The 24,224-nt window shown below is 46.8% G+C and overlaps 1 protein-coding gene across 1 annotated transcript in view; it reads right to left on the bottom strand.

Annotated features, from left to right (window-relative positions):
- The window catches only part of PRICKLE2 (prickle planar cell polarity protein 2), a 50,024-nt gene extending 27,268 nt beyond the window's left edge, over positions 1 to 22,756 (bottom strand). The window contains exons 1-2 of the mRNA XM_082059698.1: positions 22,689 to 22,756; positions 4,756 to 4,939 (exon numbers count right to left, since the gene is read on the bottom strand). Of these exons, the coding sequence (XP_081915824.1) occupies positions 4,756 to 4,887 (132 nt within the window). The 5' untranslated portion in view covers positions 4,888 to 4,939; positions 22,689 to 22,756. The remainder of the gene's footprint in view (positions 1 to 4,755; positions 4,940 to 22,688) is intronic.
- Between the last annotated feature and the right edge of the window lie 1,468 nt (positions 22,757 to 24,224).

Here is a 24,224-nt window from a genome sequence, read left to right as displayed (position 1 = left end):
ACATGAGTTACAGCTCTTCTTCAGTGGCCTCAGCTCCCTATGTGGTGTGCTGGGCTCTCAGGATCAGAACCAGGATTTAGCAAAGAAAGCAGAATTCCTCAAAGGGCTTTTGTCCTTCCCCTACCTGGCTATAAGTTTATGCGCTCCCCATTACTACACTGGAGCACAGGGTTGCTTTGGTCTGTCTTGTTCCGTCCTTGCTGCACACAAGACTTCAGTCTCCCGAGGAGCGAAACAGTTTGCTGAACTTAGGGGGCTCAAGAAAGGACGAGAAAGTAAAATGCACTTGACTTTGATACATAGGCACAAGTAAGATGTGTCCCCCAGAGACAACTGGCACAGATAATGTACTTTCTATCACACCCAGGTGGTGAAAGTGGGTATCTTTAGGTAAGGTGTAAATGCATGTTCAATGTAGGTTCATCTCCGCTCTCCTTTCCTCAGTTTGTGACCTGAACAGCAACTGATGAAGCCTGGAGGTTTTATAACTCAAGCCCTTGCTATAGGTCTTGCAAAAGATTCCAGAACAGGAATCAACACGTATGTTAGCCCCCGAATAAATTCTCTTTGACAGCTAAGAGTTTCTCACCACACTGCAAAGCTCCCAAGGTCCAAGCTATAATGGTCGCCTTAGAGGAAAATGGTCCCTTGAACCTTCGTGCTACTTATTTTAGCTTAGATGAGATTCTTGTAAATTTTAAGGGACTTGATCTGAGCAACTGTGCTAGCAGCATGAGGGATTTACGTCCTTATGGCACACACAAGGGTCTTGAATATCAGCATGCCAGAGCTGTACAAAAAGCTGTTTCGCAGCTGAAGTAGAGCCCCATCTTTTGTCTAATTGGAAATCTGTGTCCATAAGCAGCTGTTCCCATTATTGAGACACAATAAAGACACAAATCTTCAAAAAATCCCTTGTATTCAGAAATTCAAGCTCATATGTCATAACCCCTTTGGATTTCTCCAAACCACAAGCCTGAAGAATTCAAGGCTCCACATTCACATGTATTTACACATGCCTTGCCTAAAAATGTGAAAAACACATCATGAAAGTTCTTATTTTTAAGCATCTGCCCTCAAACTTATGTCAGTGCAAGGAGGATCAGCTGTCTGACTGCCAGCCCCAGCAGACAAACTGGCTCCCGAAACTGCCTTCCCCCGTCTTCACAGCCAGGCCTGGTCTGGGATTTTGCTTTGCTAAGGACACATTTCTATTGGTGTCTGCTCATTTCAAGACTTTCACACTTATTTCTCTATCCGACTGTTTAACAGTAGGCAAGAAAAAAGACTATTTCTCAAAGACCACGTCCTGACCTTCTGCTTTGCCTCCCCCATTCCCATCTGCATCTTCGAGAAGTCCCTCTTCTGCCATAAGACAACTTCTCATCAAGGTCCGGCCAAAGCAGGATTAGAGCCCATAGAAGCCTCTTGGCCATCCTGTGTAGCCGACTACTATTACAAGAAACCACATTTTCTAATCACTTTGTAATTTATGGCACTCAGTCTTGGGTTTTTACCTGTCGCTTTCCCTGTTGGCAGGTTGCTGCTGAGCCTTACACCTCTGATGGTTTGAAACCTCTTCCAATTTCCTGCCTAAATGCATTGGGAGCCAGTTTATATCTATGTTCTTGTGCCAAAGTTGGAGCTTGAGTAGCTGCTCTTCCTCTTCTAATGCATAGGGAGTCGTCATAACCCTTTGATTTGCTAGGCTGAACAAACCAAGCTCTGCTAGGCTCCTCAGTGAAATAACATTTCCAGTCTCCTTCCAGTTTATACCGCTCACTCTTGAGCAGAGATGTCATAAATTTTAACCAGTTTTCCAGATGAATTTTTACCATACCTTATGCAGTGGCATTATAACATTTTTTATATTACTATCTTATAATATTTTTATATTACTATCTTTATCCCTGTGTTATAAAAATTTATAAATATATAATATTTATGCCTGTTGTGTAAAGCACTTTGTAGTTTTGCACACTCATGAGCCATAATATAAGGAGTAACTTTCAGTTCTGTTCTTCAATGCAATGTCTGGATCATTACCTGTGAACATTGGACCAATACTTTTTTTCTCTTCAGTAATGAGCATTCAGTAACCAACATGATTTTCACACAATTGATATGTATCACAGACCAGCTGATGCCTGAATTAGTGTCCAGAAATCCAGTGAGACACTGGAGGTTTGGGTTGATTCCATTTTAGATTATACTTAGTATTTTAAGCCATGGATTGAAAGGACTCTCCAAATTCTGAAATGACCTATGGAAACTGCCAAAAACTGATGTCATATTTGCTGGCCACCTCCGCCCCCAAAATCCTGTAAATTGCTGCGCTGAGTGAGACGTGAACGCTGTCTCCCAAGAATAGTGAGGTAGGGAGGCTGTCGTCCAAGCATAATAAAAAAACTGCATTAGTCTTTCAGGGGACCACTTACCTCCCCAGCTTGTATGCTGCATAGAGATTTTAATAAAGTAGAATATTGCAGAAAAAGTTGTTTCATTTCATCTGTTTCATGTCAAACAAATAACGACAGTGAAACAGTGGAAGGCAGAGAAAAAAATCACCGCCTGCAAATCTGTATTTTCAGCCCAGCCTGACGGCAGTGTCCTCGGGCAGAGCAGAGCCCACCAGCTGTTCCATGGCAGACAATCAGCCTTCCAGAGGCTCCACATCACGTATGCACACCTGACTCATCGACCAGAAAGCCACACGTCTGTCTGCAGCCTCGCACCGCTCCAGCAAGTTGCTGCAGAGGCACCTCCTCACCCCGCGGGAGGCACAGAGCACCCTCCTGCAGCCGGGGCACCCTCCAAACCTGCGACACCTCTGCATGTTGGGACTCCTGGAGAAGTTTTGGGTGCTGCTCCTCACCTAGGGACAACCCCCAGCCCTGCATGGTGGCTTTTTCACAGCCCAGAGAAGTCACACCTTGCTTCTGCCTCTTCAGTGGCTTCATCTGATGTGTGAAAGGTCCTGAAAGGGCTGACAGATGAGCTATGCTGGAAGGATTTCAGTGTCTGTCTTAGGCTCTGCTTAGGGTTGCTCTTTCTCCATGGTGATTAGAGACAGGTCTGAAGTGGCAAAACTGCTAAAAGACCCAGCAATGCAGACAGAGGAGTGTAATTAGAAATTGGGTGCTCATACTGAGGAGCACCATGGCCTCTGCAAGAAACGGATGCTAGAATAACCTAAAAATACATCAACCTGAGTAATGCAGGAGACATCAGCACCTACTGCTAGAGCTAATGGATTTTTTTTTTCTCCAGAGCATCCTAATCTCCCTGACTACACACTATTTCTTAAAATGTACCTGAGCAATCAAAGAAACATAAAGTCTTCTGGACTATACAACCATCGTGCTGAAAGTGGGTTTCAATTGCTGTTCATGCCATGGCTGTACTCATCAGTGACCACATCTACCTGGTCATGTGCCACCTGTCACTAAATATCTGTATTTCCACCCAAAGCTATGGGAAAAGAGGCCAGCTTGGGTTCCAGAAGCCATGGACACGCCTGGACAGAAGGCGGTGCTGAGAGCAGGTGGCACCAGCTTGGGTATGATCCTCCAGTGGGACTCCCAAAACCCAACTGGTTCGTGTCCCTGCAGCATGAAGGACTAGCAGAGCTGCTTCAGGACCATCTGCACCTGTCCATACAGCATGTCTTATACCTCCTGAGAGGCACAAAGGGAACCTCTGACATAAGGAAGGTGACAAAAAACAAGGCTCCTACTTGATTTGCATGGTTGGATGGCACCAAATGAAACACACAATACTGCAGAGTTTCAAGCAAGCACTAAGCCAGGCTTGTAAAGACAAGAAAGAAAAAAAAAAACCCAAACAACTGGATTTTCTCTAATCAGACAGATAATATTTACAGCCTACTGGTGGTGCCAAAATATTTCAGGAAATGCCTAAGCCCTTCTGAATAAAAGCTCAGGAAAACACAATATTTAAGGACAGCAACTACAACAGTAAGAATGAAAGCTTTCCACCCTCTCCCAGCCTCCTTACACAGTTTAAAGTGATTGCCATAGCAATTATCAAGGCTAAGCTCATTTTGCAATCTCCTCTGCAAATTAAGTTCTGAGTTGAACACATAAAAGATCAGCATAAAAAACAAACAAATCATGTAAACTGCAAGGAGCAGAAATCAGCACGCGCTCTGCACAGACAGCATGCTGAGTTCTAATCCATTCCACCCAACCCCTGTACCAAGAGACTTGAGCTTCATTTGAGCAATTCTTTCCAGTAAAGCACAAACATCATCCTTGAACCCAACCGCAAGGACTTTGGCCTGTTTTTTGAGTCATTTACCAGCTTTGACTGTCTGCCCTGGACTTGCCGCAGAGCAGAGTGGTCCAGGGGGACAGAACATGAGCACCGAGCCCCTGGACACACTGGAGCCACTCCACTTTTTACTCATGAAACAGTAGTAGGTACGTCTCTATCTGTTCCATTGCACAACTACAACAAACCCCATCCTCAAAACATTTTATTTCCCTCTTCTCAACTACCAATTATATCTACAGATAGAGAAAAACACCAGTCCTGCAAGGATCACATCACTGTTTTGTTTCATTAGTGCATTCAGACCAGACCTGTCTCTGCCAGTCTTTATAGTGTACCTAGAAACGGCCACATGCAACAAGTGCTTGCACTCCTAGAAGAAACATCAGGCCAACCAATTTCCAAAAAGCACATTAAAACAATTTATTTCTGGTAACTTGGTGGCATCATCATCATCATTACCTGCTCAGGCTTCAGGCCAGGGGGGACCCATGCATATTCTTCCAAGGCACAGCCCGAATCGTCATCAGAAGTCGAATTCCTCTGGAAGTCAAACATGAGCTTCGTGACGGTCTTCTCCATCTCCAGAGGCATAACTGTTACGATGTGCTCTTCCTGGGAGCACTTACAGTGAAGACAAATCTTCCTGCAAGGTGAGAAGAGAGGAAAAAGCGGAGATGCCCTGATGAGTTGCACTTTGAAAGCAAAGTGATTCCTGCCAGTCACGGGCCTGCAGATACTGAACTCAACCCTGTTTCAGGCTCAGGTATTTTCTAATGCAGGATTTGTCTCTCTTACAAAGAGGAAATAAAAGTCCATATTTGCTGTAACAACACTTGGCAATCAAGCTGAATCAGACTGTTCAATGTTTGGGGATATGTAATTATTTGGCCCTTACTGCACCATGAGGAGTATTTCCAGGGGCCAGCACAGGCAAGGTCCACACACCTGCCTGGTGCAGATTGCCGTGCCAGTGGCAATTGCCGAGCGCTTACCAAATTTACAACAGTTGAGCACTTGGCTAATACAGAAAATGGTGGATTGACTGGGAAGCTGTGAATGGCAAGTCCCTTTAGCATGCTGATAGCATAAATTTGCTTATTAAAGTAGCATAAAAATTGATTATAGTCTGAACATATAAAGCTAAATTAAATTAAGGGAGGCTACAAAAACCACAGTCACACTACAACGGCATCTTAACCACCCGGCTGGATGGCACGCACAGTGCTCAGCGGTACAGCGGCTCACATGCTGCCTGAGAGCTGGACCTGGGAGGAAGAACAAGACCTGGAAGAACAACCCACAAGTTGTGGGTTCACTGCAAATATCACTTCTTAGCATCTCTTTTAAGGGACTGTGGCAGATTTTCTTAACGAACTTGAACCTGAGCACCTACTTTCAGGTCTTCTAGGGCATCAGAGCTTTTTACACTAAGGCTGGTGAAACACTGGCCCAGGTTGCCCAGAGAGGTGGTGCATGCCCCATCCCTGGAGACATCCCAGGACAGGCTGGATGGGGATCTGAGCAACCTGATCTGGGTGAAGATGTCCCTGCTCATGGCAGGGGTTGGACTCGGTGAGCTTCGAAGGTCCCTTCACACCCAAACTACTCTATGATTCTATAATCACATTCCTTGGCCAGGGGTAAGAGTGAAAGACTAACCTTGCTGAAAACTTCCTGCAGCCCCCCAAAACGAGGTTGAAGAGAATGCTGATAAATTGTTTTCTATTTCTGAAAATGCAATGCTCTTTGAAAATATGGGTCAATCGTACCTATTTTAAAGTAACCACGCAGGTTTCTGAATTAATTTGCACTAATGAAATGCCACTGACTTCTGTGGAATGAGATATGGTTTCACTTGGGTAGCAGAAGGGAGACATCTCAGAAATAATAAGGTACCACACAAAAGACAAAGTTAGTGTTTCCATTGCAGGTTTTTCTGCTATTACATAAGGTAAAGCAGAGAAATTCAGAGGGCGGCAACAGTTAAACATCAGGGGCTCTAATTTTCAAACACCTTTCCTTCTTTTTCAGCACTGCATACAAGCCAGCTAAGCATAGCAGCGCTCAGATCCAGATTCGAGTCTAAATTTCCACTTGGCCATTACAGCACAAAAAATGCACTCTAGAAAAAGTCAAGAGGCTCCGTTAAGTCAAGCCAGGGAGATTTGCCAGATTTTCCCATTTCCTGCTTTTCATCAGATCTAAACCACACGGCGACCCCCAGGCACCCCCGGCGTCTGGTTTGCGTCCAGTCAGAGAGTCTCGGCATCGCCTCGGGCTGTTACCTTAAAAAATAATCAAGGCACCATTTCATGTGAATACTTTAATTAATCAGCTACTGTGGAAGGGCGCTCTGCCTCGGCAAAGCCGCTGGTCTCCTTGCTGTTTCCATCTAATTTCACGATATGATTAGAAGCAGCTCAATATGCAACAAGATGCTAAGAATAATTAATAGCTCCAGAGTCCCCAGATTCAGCACTGGAGACAGTTATCTTAATGGAGTTTAGGACTTTTCAGCCAAATTTTAATTTTCAGGATATCAATCACAAGCTTCAAAGAGAGACAAACCCAACAGTCCACACCTGGATAGCAACAACACTGGGAGCATGAGATCTGTCATGGGAAAAAAAGCCATCGGGCACACTTCTACCCTCCTCCCCCTCCAGACATGGCCCTTCTAGGAGATGCAGGATGGCAGGAGAACATCGGAGGTCTTGGCTTTTAATAAATGAGAGAAATCAGGCTATCGTGAGGGCTTTAAATAACAGTGTTGAAGAGCTAATGGGTGAGATGTAAGATCAATTAGATCCCACAGGTCACTCCATGTGACTGCCATCCTGCAGCTGACACCACAGACAGCCAGGAGCATGAAGCTGATCTACACCCACCCTCACTCCTGCCCTGTCCCAGCCAAGCAGGTGCTGCTGGCGGGTCGTTTCTCCTGATCAAAAAGGCAAAGGATGGAAAGGACGCAGGTAACCTGTTTGCTCATCGATGATGTCCCCAGGGCAGGTCAATGGGCTCAGTAAAAGCTTTACACCATTAAAAACTGAGCATCTCCAGGCATGGGGTTTCTGCCACCTCTCTGGGCAAACTGTAAAAATTTCAAGATCTTGCCCCTGAGATATTCACTTACTTCCTTTCCCCTCATTAAAAGCAGAAGATTAACAGCTTTAATTACAATTATTTTCTTTACATTAGGATATGTTGTTTCATGGGAACAATACTCAGTGTCCCAGGAGTGTCTTTCCACTCCTATGATATGGTTTCCATGACTTCTTCACATAGGTCTCACTTACTCAACTTTATTTCATCGTCTTCCAGCTCACTATAATTAAAAATAATTCCCCGTAGTAAAAACTTAATATAAAAATGTACATTTCAAATGCAAGATGATATTGAAAAAGCAGTATCCCCCCACTGCATTGAAAGTGGAGTTGCATGAAGTGAGACAATGCACATGCCAGCACTCAACTGCATGCATGATGACCAGAGCAACAACGTGCTGTGGGTGCCAACGCTACGGTGGAGAACTGGTGGGTGTTGGAGAGGAGCGGGGCCATGGCCGGCAGCTTGTCTGGCTGCTCCCGCCAGCAATGCCTTGTTAGTCATTAACGCAGAAATAGCAGCAGAGCCTGGAGATTCTCAGGGCATTGGCATGCTGCACACCATACCATATACCGTAGCACACAAAGGGCACTGCAGCCAAAAGCTTGGCTCTGGCCAGACACAAGCCTCATCTAACCACCACCATCACCAAAGCTTCATCAACAATCACTCCTTCATTCCTGAGTCTTTCTGTCCTGCTGTCATCCAAGAGAAGGGTCTGCAATGTCATCTCAGGGAAATACCTGCCCTGGTGATTAAGAGAGGTCTCCAGCATTGGGGAGGACACAGGGTTGGAGATATTTTTGGTACTGTAGCTAAAAAGTGGGGACATCCTGAAGCATCACTTGACTCCAGGAGCTGAGGGCTGGCAGGAGAAATCTAGTGATGTTGTATTTCCCTGTGAAGCAAGAAGAGATAACAGTATGACCAGCTGCAGGCATGGATGGTAAATAAAGGAGCTGTTAAGCAGCTGTAGCTTGTGAACAGGGACGAAAGGAGAGAGGGAGCCAGCCAGCAGCCCTGCTGCTGTGGGGGGCACAGGCTGGGGAGCACCCGGTACGGAGCTGCCCCGCAGCGGGGCCAGGGCGGCGGGAAGCGAACGGGGAGAAAAAGAACATTTCCTGGTGTCAGATTTAGCTGGAAAGGAGCCTGCCTTGAATTGACTTCACATGGTACAAAGCAGCAACGGCTTGAAAACAGATTGAAAAATTTGTTCTACTAAAGGCCAGTGCTTCATGTGATGAAGTTACAAGATGGATGTATTTTATTCTGCAACGTCTGCTTTTACTTGGTGCTCTTGGCATGGTGTCCAGTGCTCTCCTCAGAGAAGGCTCTAACCCCCATCCCCGGTCACATCCCCACCCATCTGCTGGTGCTGGGGGAATGGTGCAAACTGGATCCAACACCCCAGAAAGCTCTCAGCCAAGCAAGCCACACCAGCCATCTTTACGGCCAAAAACAAGCACACAAGGGGAATCTGAAGCACACAGAGGCCAACACACCAAGCAGAGAACCTGGCTCCTGACTCCCTCTTGCTTGGGATGCAGAAGCATCCTTCCAGCCCAGGTCTACCTACATACAGATCAACGTGAGACCAATTGACCCATGAGGTCTTGGGGACAAGGCAGTCTCTTGTTGTATGCCATGGTTAGCAAAGCACAGTCTCTGCCATCTCTGGAGCCTCCTGCAGCCCTTTCATCATAGCAACGGCACCAACAATAAGTTAAACCACGCTGAAAACACTAGTGCTGTGCAAGAGGCTCTGGAGAGAGCTGTGAGCATGCCCCCTGTTTTTTGAAGAGAGATGAGGTCTCCCTGCTGTGAAAAACCAGCAACGATGCCAAACTGGGAAAGCACAAGCAGAGCCAAAAAGCCAGGGAGGATGGGATCAGGGCCAGCCTGAAGCCAAGGCAAAGTGGGTCCTCAAAATGGTCTGTGGCTCCAGCAAAGGAGCCTCTCCCAGCAACGAGCCCGCATGTGTTGGGGTCTGGGGCAGCACAGGCAGGATCGGGCCCCCTGGGGCTGTGCAGGCAACAGACCCCTGTCTGCAGGAAAACCTGGACACAGGGCTCTTCTCTTCCAGCCACGGCTGGTGGGAACACAGGACCACCAAACAGCAGACACCACCAAAGCAAAGCCTGCCCAGGCTGGGCACCGTGGGTATTTTGAAAAAGGGCCGTGCAAGAGCCCATCCCCTCCTGGCAACAGCAAGAATGAACGCAGAGTTTAAAATCATGGCAGAAATGTTAAAATTCCTTTCAGACAAAGAAAGAATTCAGTAAACAGCCCTTATCACTCCCCCCTCCCCTGGCGCTGCTTATCTCTGCTTCTCACTTGTTTCTTCTGGGATGGAAATAAATGGGCTGTATCAGGGAGCGGCTCCATCTCCAGACAATGCGAGGAGCAGGAATGCCATGGCCCACGTCGGGCCACGCGATGCCTCTGCTGCACTCTGTAATAAAGGATTTGCATGTATTTGTCTACACATTAACATGCAAGATTTGGAATCCCTCAAAAAGTGATTGTCTGTTCAGCTCGGATGGGGTGTGTAAAGCCAAAGGGGCAATTCCCTTCCTGCTTGGCTTAAGATGTGCACGGCAATCTGATTTTTTTCCAGCATTGTGCCATCATCTTGATTGCAATGAGGCTTTTGGGTCAGTCATCAGTCAGTAAATTACTAGACTTCTCAGAAATGGGAGAGGCTGAGGATTTAGGGAAGCTCATGTGACCCCTGAGTCTCTTAACAAGGGCATCTTAATATCCCTGCCTGTTCTCTCCTCCCCTCATTTGAGAGCTAATGAGGCATCTTCCCACCCTGAATGAGCTCCAACTACACAGACCCATTTCTCCAGACCCCATAGGCAAGGCAAACATTTATCTTAACTGAAAAATTAACATAGTCCTTCACTACTGCAGGGAGAGCCCAGCAGCATAGGCACCTCTGCCCCATTTCACAGATGGGGAAACTGAGGCACAGGAGTACCCACAGGCAGCACCCAGCAGTGCCTTCCTCACCGACTCCCTGAACATCAAACCAAACAGTTGGAGCTGGGACTCTGCCTCCTTATCCAACATCTCTAACACTGTATTTTGAAACAAATTCTCTCAGTAGCCCCAGTCAGTCACTGCCCATGGCCCTGAGTCCCATGGACCCTACTGACAAAGTGGCATCTCTCTGGACAAAAATTTTTGCGCCTTCACAGCTCTTGCAGTCACTTCAGCTGGAAAACAAAACAAAACAAACCTACCAGTGGGAATAAATTGCAAAGACTTTGGGTTACCTGGGTTGAAAAGGAATCTTAGTGAAAGCTTTTACCTGCCCAGTTGGGGTGCAGGAGGCTAAAGGAGGTGAGTCAGATATGGGCATTTACAATAGCAGCAATCCAAAGTCTGAGGACCAGGTGCCTTTGGTGGCCTGAAAGGACAGCCAAGGGAGGGCAATGATCACTTAACCCAAGATGCTGTAGGAAGAGTTGGCTTAAAAGATCAACATCAGGTAGTAGCAACCGAGCAGGTAGCACAGTAATGACAGGAAACCAAGGAAGAGATAAACTATCCAGCAACCAAACTAGTCCTATGAATGCAACTCCCCCAGATCTCAGTGGCCACGGGGCAGCACGTGTGGCCACACATCTCCAGAGGGCTTTGCAGTAGGGGGGAACACTAAGAGGATGAAAGAGTTGCAAGACAGACTCTTCCCCAACTATCTTCTCTTGTCTACCCACTTGACTTGCTCAGGGCAAGTAAGATTTTCAGTGTTGTTTTAATCCCCTCTAACCTGCACAGAGCCAACAGCAGCAATTACAAAGGTATCCAGGGTGGCGTTGAAGCTTTTATTGCAAACTCCATTTCCACTCCTGGAAAAATTCTCCTCTCTGGCTAAAGTTGCCCATGCTTGGTCTCAGGCAGGAGACTAACTTTATTTTTAAGACTGCAAAAATCCTTTACCATTGCAAAAGGGTTTTTTTGCTTAATTAAGAAAAACGAAGAAAAAAGAACTATCCCCAGTATTGCCAGTTGCAGCCAAGTATGAGCAAAAGCAGTCTCTGAGGATTTTCCAGTTGGTCTGCCTTCACGGTGAATCAGGACCATCAATCTGAGAAGCGGGTGGAACATCTGGCTGTGGGTCCCCACTGCCCTGTCCCCAAACTGCTGCTTCCCTGTGGCAGGGCCCGGGGCAGCCTCCAGGCTGCTTCCAGTTCTGCTGTCTGTGGTCTGAGGCACCATGTGGCAGACAACAACCGCCAGCACACAAGGCTGTGCTCCTCCCAGATGAGGCCAAAAATTAGGACAAAACCAACACAATGTGCAAGAACCCAAATCCCTCATCTGGGCTGTCTTGGTGCCCTCTTAGGCGATCAATGAACCAGGATCACAGCCCAAAACTGCGGCCAGATCTCTCAGCACCAGTGCAAGATGAATTAAAGCACACCCAACCTTTCCAAGCCGAGGCTAAATCCCACCAGGGGAGCTGGATTTTGGGGAGTCCAGGTGCACCCCAGCACTCTGCAGTGAACACAGGTCCCTCTTTGGGCTCCGGCTTCTCCTTGTGAGCTGGGTAAGAGCCCCCAGGTGCTGAAACACCCTCCTGACCTGACCCACGCTGCCAGGCTGCTCCCGCGAGCTGCAACCCCTGACACGAACCATGAAAATTCTGATGCATAAAGATGAGATGTTTAAATTAATGGATATTAATAACTCGGCAGATCTCAGAAGAACTCTCTATTTGGAGCTCTTAGGACGTTTTGCAGAAGACGCAATATTTTTTTTCACAACAGAGGTTAGACAGAGGTGGGCTAAGTGCTATACCAATGTGAGCTGCAGATCAAGCAAGGGAGAGAGAGAGAAAAAAGAGGAAAAATAAGGTGCAGTGAGCCCCAGCCTGTTGCCCAGCCACACTACCAGGAGAAAAGGTGTCCAACAGGCTGCTCTGTCACATCCAAGATGACGGAGGCAGCCTGCCAACTCACAGGCTTACCACTCATCTCAACATATTTATGTTAGGGTTTTTTTTTCCTTTTTTCCCCCTCCTTAAAGGTCCAGCTTCTAGCATACAAAAATGATAACAACCACATATTTTTCCCCAGTCATGGAGAAGAAATGCAAACTACTAGTTTCCACGTTGAAGAGAAGAACAGGCTCAATAACAGTGATAACAATGCTGAAGCTCGTGGGCAAACAATGTTTGGAAGGCAGGAGGAGCCACGGGTCAGGCAGACCCAGGAGCTGCACACACCCAAGAGGGGCTTGGTGTCCCCTGTGGGTGGACAACCCCAATGTCCTGAGAGCCCAGTGGGTCCCTGGCTGGCAGGGATGGAGCTGGGGAGGCAGCGGAGGAGCAGGCGGCAGCAGGACACTCGCCAAACTCTCCATCTGGGCTGAGGTCAGCAAGAGCCAACACGCACTTGTGCTGCAAAACCCCTGTCCTACCCCATGGGTTATCTTGTCAGATTTTTAATTTTACCATTTGGTGGCTTTTCAACCTAACAAGATGCAGACCTGTATCACAGGGAGTTTTTCTCTTCTGGTTCCCAGAGATCTGCCCCATGGCTGTAAATGCTATTTTAAGGGACTTTACCAGTTTGCATTTGCAGCATGACAAGCAGAAAGCACGGGAAGCAGTAAACATGCTGCAGTTCGAGCATCTCGCAGGCCACACATCTTAAAGGAAAAAAGCTGGCTGATAGGCAAAATGCTCGGAAGCAGGATGAGCTCGGCTGAAAACTGTCGTTATTTCAAAAGTTGAGGCTTAGACAGCATCCCCTGAGACAGGCAATACCGACCCACTTGTGAAAGCAATCACTGCCAGCCTGATCTGTGTATGTACCGGCTCAGCCCGAGCGAGTCTGCCAACAGCAAGTGCGCAAGGCTGGGTCATTTTGTTAAGCTGAATCTGGCTGGTAGAAAACATGCAATGGGAGAAGATTAAAATAGGAAGCAAAATATAATCTTATTAGCTGCAGATAGTTTTACTTTACAAATCTTTATCACAGGCTCAAGCTGGCATCACTATAAATACAACGCAGTGATGTGAGACATGTAAGTGCTCCCACAGTAGGTGAAATAATCGCTGAATAAAAATAAGTCAGATAAGTTACAGGATAAGGGAGTTAAAACTGAAAGGATGACACTGCATCTGGTGCAAATAATTATTTTGGCATGATTCTGTCCAGCGCTAATCCTCAACAGCTCGAAAAGATTCAATCAGTGTTCAGCACCGCCAAGGAATCATGACTACAAAACAAAGAGTAACTGGATTAAAATCTTTCCACAGTCACAGGTCACGGCTGTGTCACATCTGCTCAAAATGTTCCTTCAAGGAACAGCAAAAGAGGAAATTTGACTTGAAAAGATTACACTGAAAAACATAACCCCTAGGTTTCAATTCTAGTTTGGTTTATAGTTAGGCATTCTGGCATGAAAAAGAAGGACGTAGAAAGATTATTACTTTAAAACTCTGCATCCTCAGAAAGGCAAACCCACCACAATAAACATCCGAACAGAATGTCCTTATCGACGACACCAGCCTGCATGCAGTATGCTCAAAAAATGCCCAGAGAGCCCAGGCTTCTGGAAGCTGCATGTACCGTAGCAATAAAATTAACACTGAGCTGAGGGATTTTTGAACACTTATTCCTATTTAAAGCCAACTGAGCCTTCCTGACCATTTTTAAAATGAAAAATCTATTACAGTGGCATCAGCACTTCTCCCCGACTTCCTGCAGCTGCAGAAATGCAATTTAACAATTAACCTTTTACATCCATAAACAGCAAGAACAGCAAAGCTGGGAAAAAAGCGCAGCCCACTCACAGATCACCACCAACAGCACATCGAGCAAAGTTCGCACGCAGCTCCGTGCATCCACAGAATGCTGCTTATTCCTCCTCCTCTCTTCTACTTTCTATCCCTCCTAAAAAAAACACAGGAACTTCAAATTCGCTGGCAAAAGCCAGTTTCTTACCTGTTCCCACCAACGATGGGGGTGACAGTGCAGGAGGGAAAAACCCAGCGGGTTGTTCAGCCGTCCTAGTGGTACCAGTTGCCTTTCGGCGGGTGGGCTGCCAGCAGGACCAGCCCAAGGACCGCAGTGCCATAAAGCATCCCGCTCCCCCGGCACAGCCCACTGCCCCGACACACGCAGCCGGCAGCTTTTGTCGGTGCTGTTCAGAGGCGGCACGCACCGACCGCGGTGCGTCACCGAAGAAAACCCGCCGGGGAAAAACGTGCCATTCCTGCCCCGCGTCTGAAGCTTTTGCTTAAATTGCCTGGCTCTGAAATCCGGCTCCGGAGGGTGCCCCCCTCTCTGCTCCCAATCCAAATGAATCCAACAGCTCCCCCCTCAACCTGCCTTTTGCTAAGTGACCCTTGGAGGTGGCAGAAGGATGTCCAATTTGCTCTTCGAGCACAAGGCATTAACGAGGAGCGATGCAGCCCGCGGAGGATAATTGCCGGCGCGGGAGCGGCGCGGGGCTCTGCTGTTGCATTGCTCTCCTCTCCTGCATGCTAATGAGACATGATGTCACCAAGCCAAAGTCACCGCATCCGGACCGCGCCGTGGCCTGGCCACCCGCCTGTTTATTTACATGGAAATCAGCCCGCTCATAGAAATCAATAAACCACGTAGAGGCTGCTTAGGGAAAGGAAGAGCAAAAAAAATTTAAAACTCCTTCTCGCTGGCTCGCATGTGCGTGTTTCAAAGAGTTGGCTCTGCACCAGCAGCCCAAATTGAATGGTGTGAAGACACTAATTATCCTCCTCCAACTATCATCTTATTTGATGCTGACCGAATCCCAACTTGCTGTCAAACTTAAGACACCGCTTCTTAGGTACGCGGGCTATTAAAGCAATGATCTGCTGGCTCTGAGCAACGTATCATTTTTCTCCTGGCTTTCAATGCCCTCTTAATTATTTTCTGCAGTCATTTGCTATGATTCCCCACTGGTTTTCAGGCGCAGCATGTTTGTGCACCAGCAGGGCTAAACATTCTGGGAAATACAAGTTATTAGTGTGGCATTTGGGTTGCTGCATATTTTAATACATTTTCTTTCATACAGCCCCGAGAGATGTACAATTCACACCATTTATATGTAGCTCAGGTGAGTGCTGCGAGCCCCAGGAACATGCCACCCCAATGGGGATGCTGAAGCCTCCTTCCCCCTTGTTTCCCTTCCCTCAGAAAAGAAAACAAAACACAGAGAAGGAGCTATGCTGCCAAATCTCTTCTGCTGCTCTTAAAACCCATTGCTAGGGAATTAGGCGGTCATAAATGAATCTCTGCTTCAAGTCAACTGGAGGACACTGTGCCTCCTAGCTTTTGCGTTTGCAAAAAGTTAGTGAAATTTAAAAACCTAGTTTCTGCGAGCTCAGAAGAATATAGAAAGCAAATAAAACTTGTCCAATATGTAGTGTTTTTGTAGCACACTCCTGACTTTTGGGGCCTGGCTCCAGATTTCAGAGCCCTTGATTTTGGCAATATTAGCTATGTTTACAGAACATAGAAGGATGCAGAAACTACAGCTGTGAGTCCTTCTGCGGCCTCAAAAGCCTTAAATTATTATTATTAAGGCTCATAAATTTGATTTCATTATATGGAATGACACTCAAAATCTCCAGTGGGAGATCTTCAGCTGGGACAAACCAGTCCAGCTCCTCCTTGGAGCCACCCCAAGTTACCCTGGCCAAGCAGACCAGACCAACAACGTGCAGAGACCTCATCTGCCTCAGACAGAACTTTAGACAAAAGAAAATATTCATGGATGGCCACAGATTAAATATTTGAGCACTTGGAGCTCCTTTTTTTAAAAGGATGATTTTTTTTTTTTTTTTTTTTTTAATTAAAACTGCAGCTGCAAGCCCAAGAGTTGAGCTCTGATCCCAGTATTGCATCCAGACAGGTCAGGCTTTCCTTTCATGAAGGAAAGAGCAGCATCACCACTTCTGCTGGGGAACACAGCAGCACCAAGGAGGGTCCCCTCCAACTACACAGAGCAACAGAACTTCTAGGAAAAAAACTCTCCTGACCCTTCTGTTTCCTAAACTGGCACATTCTGTCCCTTCCAGCTTTCATCGGCATTGTGGACAGGCTGTCAGCTCGCCTCTCTGGTTAATGTGCCACAGCCTCAAGATGACATATTTTTCCTCTTAAGTTCAGAACATGTTAATAACAATACAAAGGAAATGAGACAAAACTGAATTGGGCAAAAGCAAATAAAGAAGCCTGCCTATAAAATGATAATGTTGAGCAGGAATGCTGTAGAGCAGAAATTATCCATGTTTACTGTAACAATCTTCTCTGGAAATATATTGCTAAAAGCACACAGCAGTGACTAGGGGCTACAACTGCCAAAAAGAATACATAGTGCTCCATACTGCAGGTCCTGTATGTGCTAATTTTCACCAACACATGAATAAAACACCTGACTTTATCTGCATTAACTTTCAAAGAGCAAAGGCCCTTTAGCTATAAACACTTGGGAGCAAAGTGTCTATTAGTGCTCTGAGTGCCACTTAAGCCAGACCACCAGCTGGCCCTGTGCTCGGGGGAAAGGCTGGCAGGGCAGGAGCCTAAGTGTCCAACCCCACTTCTTGTTCAACATGCTCTGCTTAACTCCATCAACAGCAGCTTCGATCACCCAGCACCATCCCAACACAGGGTGGGGACAGCACCACACAACCAGGCATCCTACAGCAAAGGTAAGTCCTGCAGCCCGTTCTGCTTGGCTGTCTTGGCCAAGTGGATCATCCCCAAGAAAGGGATCACACCAGAAACTGCAATCTTTTAAGCATACGTTGATCCACAAAGATAAAATTGGGGTGAGAATCCTAAACCGATGTAAAAGATCAGTAAGACCAATGCTTACAACAGCTGCACGGCTAGCTATGAGCAGAAGAGTTTTATCTCCAAACAGGATGTATAATCGTCATCGCTCCTGGCAGACTTTTTGTTCCAATACTTGCAGACCTAAATATCCACAAAATCCAATCAACAGGCTCTCTGAGACAAGAAATCAGATTAGAAGCTGCCACAGTTGGACACGCAACTGTCTTAGGAAAGTGGAAATGAGCCTTCCAGCTTTGAAAGCTGCCAGTTCGTTGGCAATTACTCCATATTACTGACACCTACTGTGAGGCTTGTGAAAAGGTCATGTGTTGGAATAACTCCAGAAGGTACATAAGATTTCTTGACGGATTCTGCACTTTACGCAGGTGAAACGGGTGTTTCATTAAGCAGCAAGGAGAACGCCGAGCCGGTGGAGCACATTATCAAAGGTCACGTGAAGGACGCCATTACAAGGATGGATGCTGACAACTGCCAGCAAACGCTCTGAATGACCACAAGTAAAACCTTACCTGCTGAAACAAAGAAAGAGCAACTGAATCAAGAGCAGGAAGCCCTCAGGTGAAGAGGTGTGAGATGGACAACATCTTTCTGCCCTTTCCTGTTAAATTTGAAGACAAGGACCCAAACTATGTCAACTTTGAACTTTCTGCCATTTGCACAAACTCATCCCTACAGCTAATTTAACAAATCACTGTAAGAGCCCATGTTTCATAAATGGTCTATTTTATAACCTTGGTGCTTTGATCAGCTGTCAATCAATTGGGTTCCACATGATACTGTTGACTCTCCCAATGACAACAAGCTACATGACACAGCCACACACAGTGACAGCAGACTGGTGGCCTCAAGGTCATCAGGCTACCGACCTGATGAATGTCAGATCAAGTTGCCTTTCTGAATTATTTAGTGAGCATCCTTTGCTGCAGCTTGCCAGGGCAGTGCACAGTGCTGCTACCCGGGATGTCACAGAGGCTCCAGCCTCCACCACCCCGAGAAACGCTGCCCATGGGGATAAAGGCTGAGTCCTGCACCATGTGCACCACCAGCCTGTCTGGGATCAGTGACATGGCAGGTCCCCCCATCACACTGAGCCCATCCTGACTCACAGCAAAAGGCACAATAACAGATTACTTTCCCACCGCTCTTTCTACCCACAGAAGTGCAGAACTGGATATTCACAGTGGTTTTTTCCCGCTCCATTCCCACGCTTGCCCCTGTAATTTGCAGTGAAGTCTCTGCTCGCTGAGCCAGTGCTCCTGCCCCAGTGCCAGGACAGGCCATGGCCAGTGTGCTCCCTGGTCTGGGGGGCAGCTGGAGACTGAGCACGAGCAGAGCCACCCTCCCACAGCCACGGGGCAGCAATAAGCAGCAGAGGAAGAGCCTGGAGAGAGCACAGCTTTGCAAATGCCAGAGGGAAAGTCAAGCTGATTACAAAAAGCTGTTAGCAATGAGCAGGGAAGAGAGAGGACCCCTACATAGCAGGGTCTGGCCGCATTCCTACTGGCCAAACGCCTGGCTCTTCAGGAGGTAGATAGGGATGTGCCCAAGGAATGGGGAAAGCTCTTAGGAGAATCCAAGTCATGAAATACAGGTCAGGATTTTAAATCAATTTGAGTTCTCTTTTTTCTTCCTTTTTTTTTTTTCTTCTTTGTTCTTTGTAAGTAAGGTGGCTTACCCTCCCTATACCTCTAAAGGCCAGAAGCAGGGATGTCTTATCTCAAAGAAAAATGGGATGGAGGGAAGGGCAGAGAGACCAACATCAGATGCAGATCATTAATCCCAAAAACTTGGCCTCCTCCTCTTTTCCTCAGGGCTGCCATTGGTACCTTCACGCAGCTGCTGCCCAAGACCAAGTGAGACAGACCCACTCCTACTGTCACCGCTGCTGTCCCCAACTCATTTTCAGCAAAGCCATAGGTAAGGATCCATGCTGTTAGTCTGCAAGGAGGAATTTAGTTTTCAAGACACCATCGAGGCCACCACACTCCGGTGTGACACGTCGACCATGGCATAGACAGTGTTTCAATCAATCACTGTACCTCTTTCTGTCTCTTTTTATTTTTTTTTTAATCACCTTAGTGCAAGAAGCTTTAGAGAGCTTAACAACAAGGCTTTTCATAGCCTCTGGCTTTAACTCAGCACTATGTTTTTTACTTTTATATGTTTAAATCAAATTTGTAACTGAATGTGAACAACAAACTGGGTGCTCACATGGTTTTCTCCCCTTTGCTAGCCTGATTATATTATCATCTGAAGACTTTTAATAGTGTCCTTTAATGATGTCTACAAAAGCCTCATTAAAGCACTGTATCATAATTTAAGCTAAATAAACTCAACACAGTTATTTTTTTAATGACATATTTTTCTTGGGGCCTTTCCACGAATAATAAAGCGTTCATTGAAAATAAGTTACGAAAGAAACACATAAATCTTCAGCTTATCTGGTGGTATGTTTTCCAAAGATCTAAACCTTTGATCAGCAACAAATTAATTTTCCATTTACACAAAATAGAAGATGTATTTCCAGGATAACCAAGGAATCCTGCAAGCCTGCATTAACATGTGCCTTGGCAGCAGCTCAGGACTCCCTTGCTGCCTGACACTGTCAGGGTTGCTGTCACGTTAGATGATTTTTATTTTATTTTTTGGCTTCAAACCTGTCTAATAGGGTGTTTCAGGTCAGTGATTATGCCCTGAGGATTTCTTGCTTTTGCTCATCGAACTCCCCTCTGCACCAGCCACGCACCACTCAGTGTTTTGCCCCCCCAAAGCTCTGCATCCCCTGGGACTCAGGCATGGCGCTCAACTGTCTCTGTGCTCAGAGGAGAGTCTTGGGCCAGCCCAGAGGCCTGTAAAAGTGACATAAGTCTGGCTTTTACCTCCCTAAGCCAGGCTGTGCACATCTTCTCAGGCTGCCGGTTGGATTTTGGCATGGTCCTCACCCCGGCCAGCTCTGCACCAGCCCCTGCTCCAAGCCAGGAGTTGCTGGCACATCCTGCAACAGCACAAACCTCCGTCCCAGCTCTCAAAAACCTCTGATGGTTTACACAGCCGTGTGTCTGCTCCCACCCAGGAGAGACATGGCTGGTTGCTCTTCCCCATCTAAGGGAAAAGATGTACTTGCTGCTTGTTCCCAAACTGCGTTAAATGCAGAGTGGTAACTCCAGCACATTTTTGGACCCACACGATGCTCCTGTGCCATGCTGCACTCGTCTGCGAGGAAATCATGCATGTTGGTCGTGAACAGAATTAGGCTTTCATGATGCCTTGAGGCTTTTAAATTTCCCAGTGTATTTGCAACCACAGGGAGATTGGCTGCAATCAGGAATGCACTTGGGTCCTCATGCTGGGCTGCCAACAGCCTCCTAACCGCTCACTGGGAAGAAAGGTGCTGAAATAAGTTTTTATTCTGTTTTTTGATTTAAATTTCAGAAAAAAAAAAAAAAAAGACAAGTGGCATCTCAATGAAAGCCTGGGTGCTTCCCTGGCCCTCTTAGGACCACGGCCCCATGCCCTGTCTGGAGTACACAGAGCAGGTCAATGTGTCCCAGGCTGTGGCAAGGGTCACAGCCTGGCTGTCCCATGGCTGATGCTGGATGGAGCTCCAGTGTCCCCAGGACAGCCTGGCACTGTACACAAGTGACAAGAGATGTTTGCTATTCTTCCCTTTGTTTTAATTAGTAATAACAATTTGTTATCGTGGCTTGACATTTGTTCATACTTAGGAATAAATTGCTTCCTCAAATGATATGCTGAGATTACAACGGGCTTTCTGTGTTTGTGTTGGTTTTAGTAGCTCATAACAAACCATGAAATTCATTACTCTTGCCACAAGCACCCATGAGATGTGCCAAACAGGGTGTGATTTACACACAGCTCAACTCATGGAAATTAAAAGGTTTTAATGTTGCCTGCAAGAAGTCCATGGTTTGAAATTTTATATAGCTGAATTACCAAAAAAACAAATCTTGGGCACAAGCTACTCCATTGTTTTGTCTGCCTAAGGAGCCTGACATTAAAGTCAGGGTAAAAATAATTCATTAAACATCAATTAATTTAAGCATATAGTTTGAACAGGTTTTTCAGTGATAAGCCTTCTAGCCTGCAAGTTACTTCATTCTATATAAAGGAAGATATTTAACAGTAAAACTTCCCTGCTACAATATAATTCAGCAGAACATTCTCACTGAAAGAAATCACTGGAAAGCAGCTTGTGCCTCACCACCCTTAATGGGAAAGGGCTGTCAGTCATACCCCAGTCCCATTTCTTCATGCTGTGTCAAGCCTCGTACATCAAACCCAATATACAAATCGCCAGCCCCATCAAGATCATTAGAGCCGCTCAGCCCGTCAGGGAAAGGTCAGCGCGTCGCCGGCTGATGGCTGCCTGCTCAAAATGCAGCATCAATCACAGCCCTCATCAAAGGCGGCCATGGCGGCAAGGGCGTGCAGCTGGAAACCTGCATCCCTGCCTCGTATAACCTGTCATCCTCTAAACCCGCTTCCATTATTGTGAAACATGGGCCACGCTTTTATCTTATCGTGATCTACAGGGAAATGCAACTAAACCGGCTGCCATACGAACAGGGGGGATCAGGACCTGCGGTGGGGTGATTAAGACCATATCAGAAGAGGGTCAGCCAGAAGCATGGCCCCTGACTCCAGCACTGACTCTCTCCTCTACAGGGTCCCCACCTGTCCCTGCTCTCCTGGACGCTCCCGTGCAGGCAGCGTCCCCAGAGCATCTCTCCTTGGTGCACAAGCCCCAGTCCCACGTACCCAGTTACAGTCTTTAGCCAAGGGTCAAAGCCTCAAAGGAGATCCTAGTTGGTGCCACCATAGCCACACTGAGGCATAGCTCACAAATGTTCCCAGCCAGGGGACTGCATGGATGCCCTGCATCTGCAGGGACACCAGCATCACTGTGCTCGGCTACTGCTGCCCTCCACCAGCCCGAGCCTCAGGCATGGTGCTCCTAGCTTCTACGGGCCCATGAAGGCATCCTGCCTGCAGCTCAAGCACCAGGAGGGGTGGAGAAACCCAATCACTCCTGATTAACAGGAGGACACCAGCATTATCAAATGGTATTGCTTTTGTCAGTCATTGCTCATTAAACATGCTGAAAGCCACAGGCCATTTCTTCCTCCTTTTTTTCCCCCACCATGCTGTGCTACACGCAGCATTATCTTCAAAGGGCGAAGCAAACATGTTTGCTAAACATAAGCAGACTAAATACATCAGCCTTTTAGAAGCAATTATTGCTGCTAGAGATTTAGTGAGCCTCATTGTTTCGTGGTTCAGAAAGTATTTTGCTGGCTGCTTTGGAGTGGGCTGTTCCTTCAAAGCGAGAGCCCTGTGACGAGTCAGCCCTCCCCAGTGAAATAAAAACCAGGTGGGCATCCAAAGCAGCGGTGCTTGCTATCTGCTGAGTGTTTAACTTACAGTGTCTCCTGGCAACAAAAGAACAGCAATTTGGGGGTCAGCTCAGCTGTTGCCAGAGGCGGTATTGAAGGCAGAGTCAGCCAGACTCCCATGGCAGAGAAGCAAGGACATTTCTGGAAAACAGTGCATGTTCTTTGGGTAGAGCTGGGAACCTTCCTGCAGTGTGTCCGGGCTGGAGGGGATTAATCAGATCAGGACTGAGACTGGATGTACTGCTACAGGGCAGAAAACAAAATGTGGAGGTAAAAGACAACGAAGTAAGCGTTGGACATCATCCTCTTCCCTCCATCCCAAACAGGTTGGGCTGCTCCAGACAAGGGTTGCTCACCTGGCTGAGATCCTTGGAAATGTGGAGCTGCAGAGCCACAGCAACATCTCACCTTTCCGTGGTCTTATTTCAGGGCAAACAGATCAATCCCAAAAAAATTCTTTCTCTGTGCAAACCACGATCACTCCCTTGTACCAATGGGGGAAAACAGAGCGGGAGCGCAGTCAGGATCCCTGGGGTACTAAGCCCTTCAAATATGTATCTCAAAAAGATGAGCAACCACGGATGGCCAAACAGACAGATGGGGGAAGGAGAAGGGAAGCTCATGATACCAGTGAGACTACTATAATTAGTTTAATAAGCAGCAATCACAGCTCAACAGCTGCCCTCTCCTCCATGAGCATCTGCTGCACGCACCAGCACAAACCCATGGCCAAGACGGATTTTGACACTTGCTGTTCTCTGAACAGCTCTGCTTTGAAAAAAGTTTTGACTTCGGTAAACTTTTCATTCACATAAGATAGAGAGGAGAGCATTTTCCTGCTTTCCCAGCCTCTCCAACTTCACCCGAGCAAGCAGCACCCTGTGCTTGCAGAAGGGTCATGAAACTGGGTTTAATTTTGATGTCAACTATGATTTCACATGTGGCTTAGAACAAAACCTCGTCACCTTTGAGGCAAACCTACCATACTCAACTTTCTGAAGTCCTTGGAGCATCAGAGATGAACCGTTCTATAGAAAATGGCAAAACGTGACAAAAATAATTTACTGTGGGCACATATCCATCCTCCTCTGATGGGCATGTGTCCAACACCTTTCTCTGAAGCATCTCTGAGATAAATTCCTTTGAAATACACTTGTTCCCATCCACGCCAGGGTTGCAGAAAGTTGGCAGTGAGCATTTAGCATAGAAAAAATGCCCTACAGCTCAGCAAAATCCAAAGCAGCCCTGGTTTACAAGAGGGGACTTCTTGATAGGAGAATATTTTAAAGGATTGGAAAGCAGATACAGAGGCTTAACTAGATTTCTCTCCAAAACACCCTCTAGTACCTTGAGCGGATTGCTGCTGCTTTTCTCATTTTGTGGAGCCCACTGTGAAGGAAAAGAGTGACTTGCTTTATCCATATTGCTTCACCCTCCTCATCCCTAACCAGCAGTTTTAGGGGTTGGATCATCATTTGCAGCCAACACATGGCTTGCAAAGTCGCTCATGTGAGAGGCTGTGGGCCCTGTATTGCAAAATATGCTGTGGCTTAGACCAAGACTA

This window comes from Streptopelia decaocto (assembly GCF_964273445.1).
Source record: "Streptopelia decaocto genome assembly, chromosome: 8".
NCBI lineage: Eukaryota > Metazoa > Chordata > Aves > Columbiformes > Columbidae > Streptopelia > Streptopelia decaocto.
The sequence above is the reverse complement of the archived record's forward strand: the minus strand, read 5'-3'. Positions and strand labels throughout refer to the sequence as shown.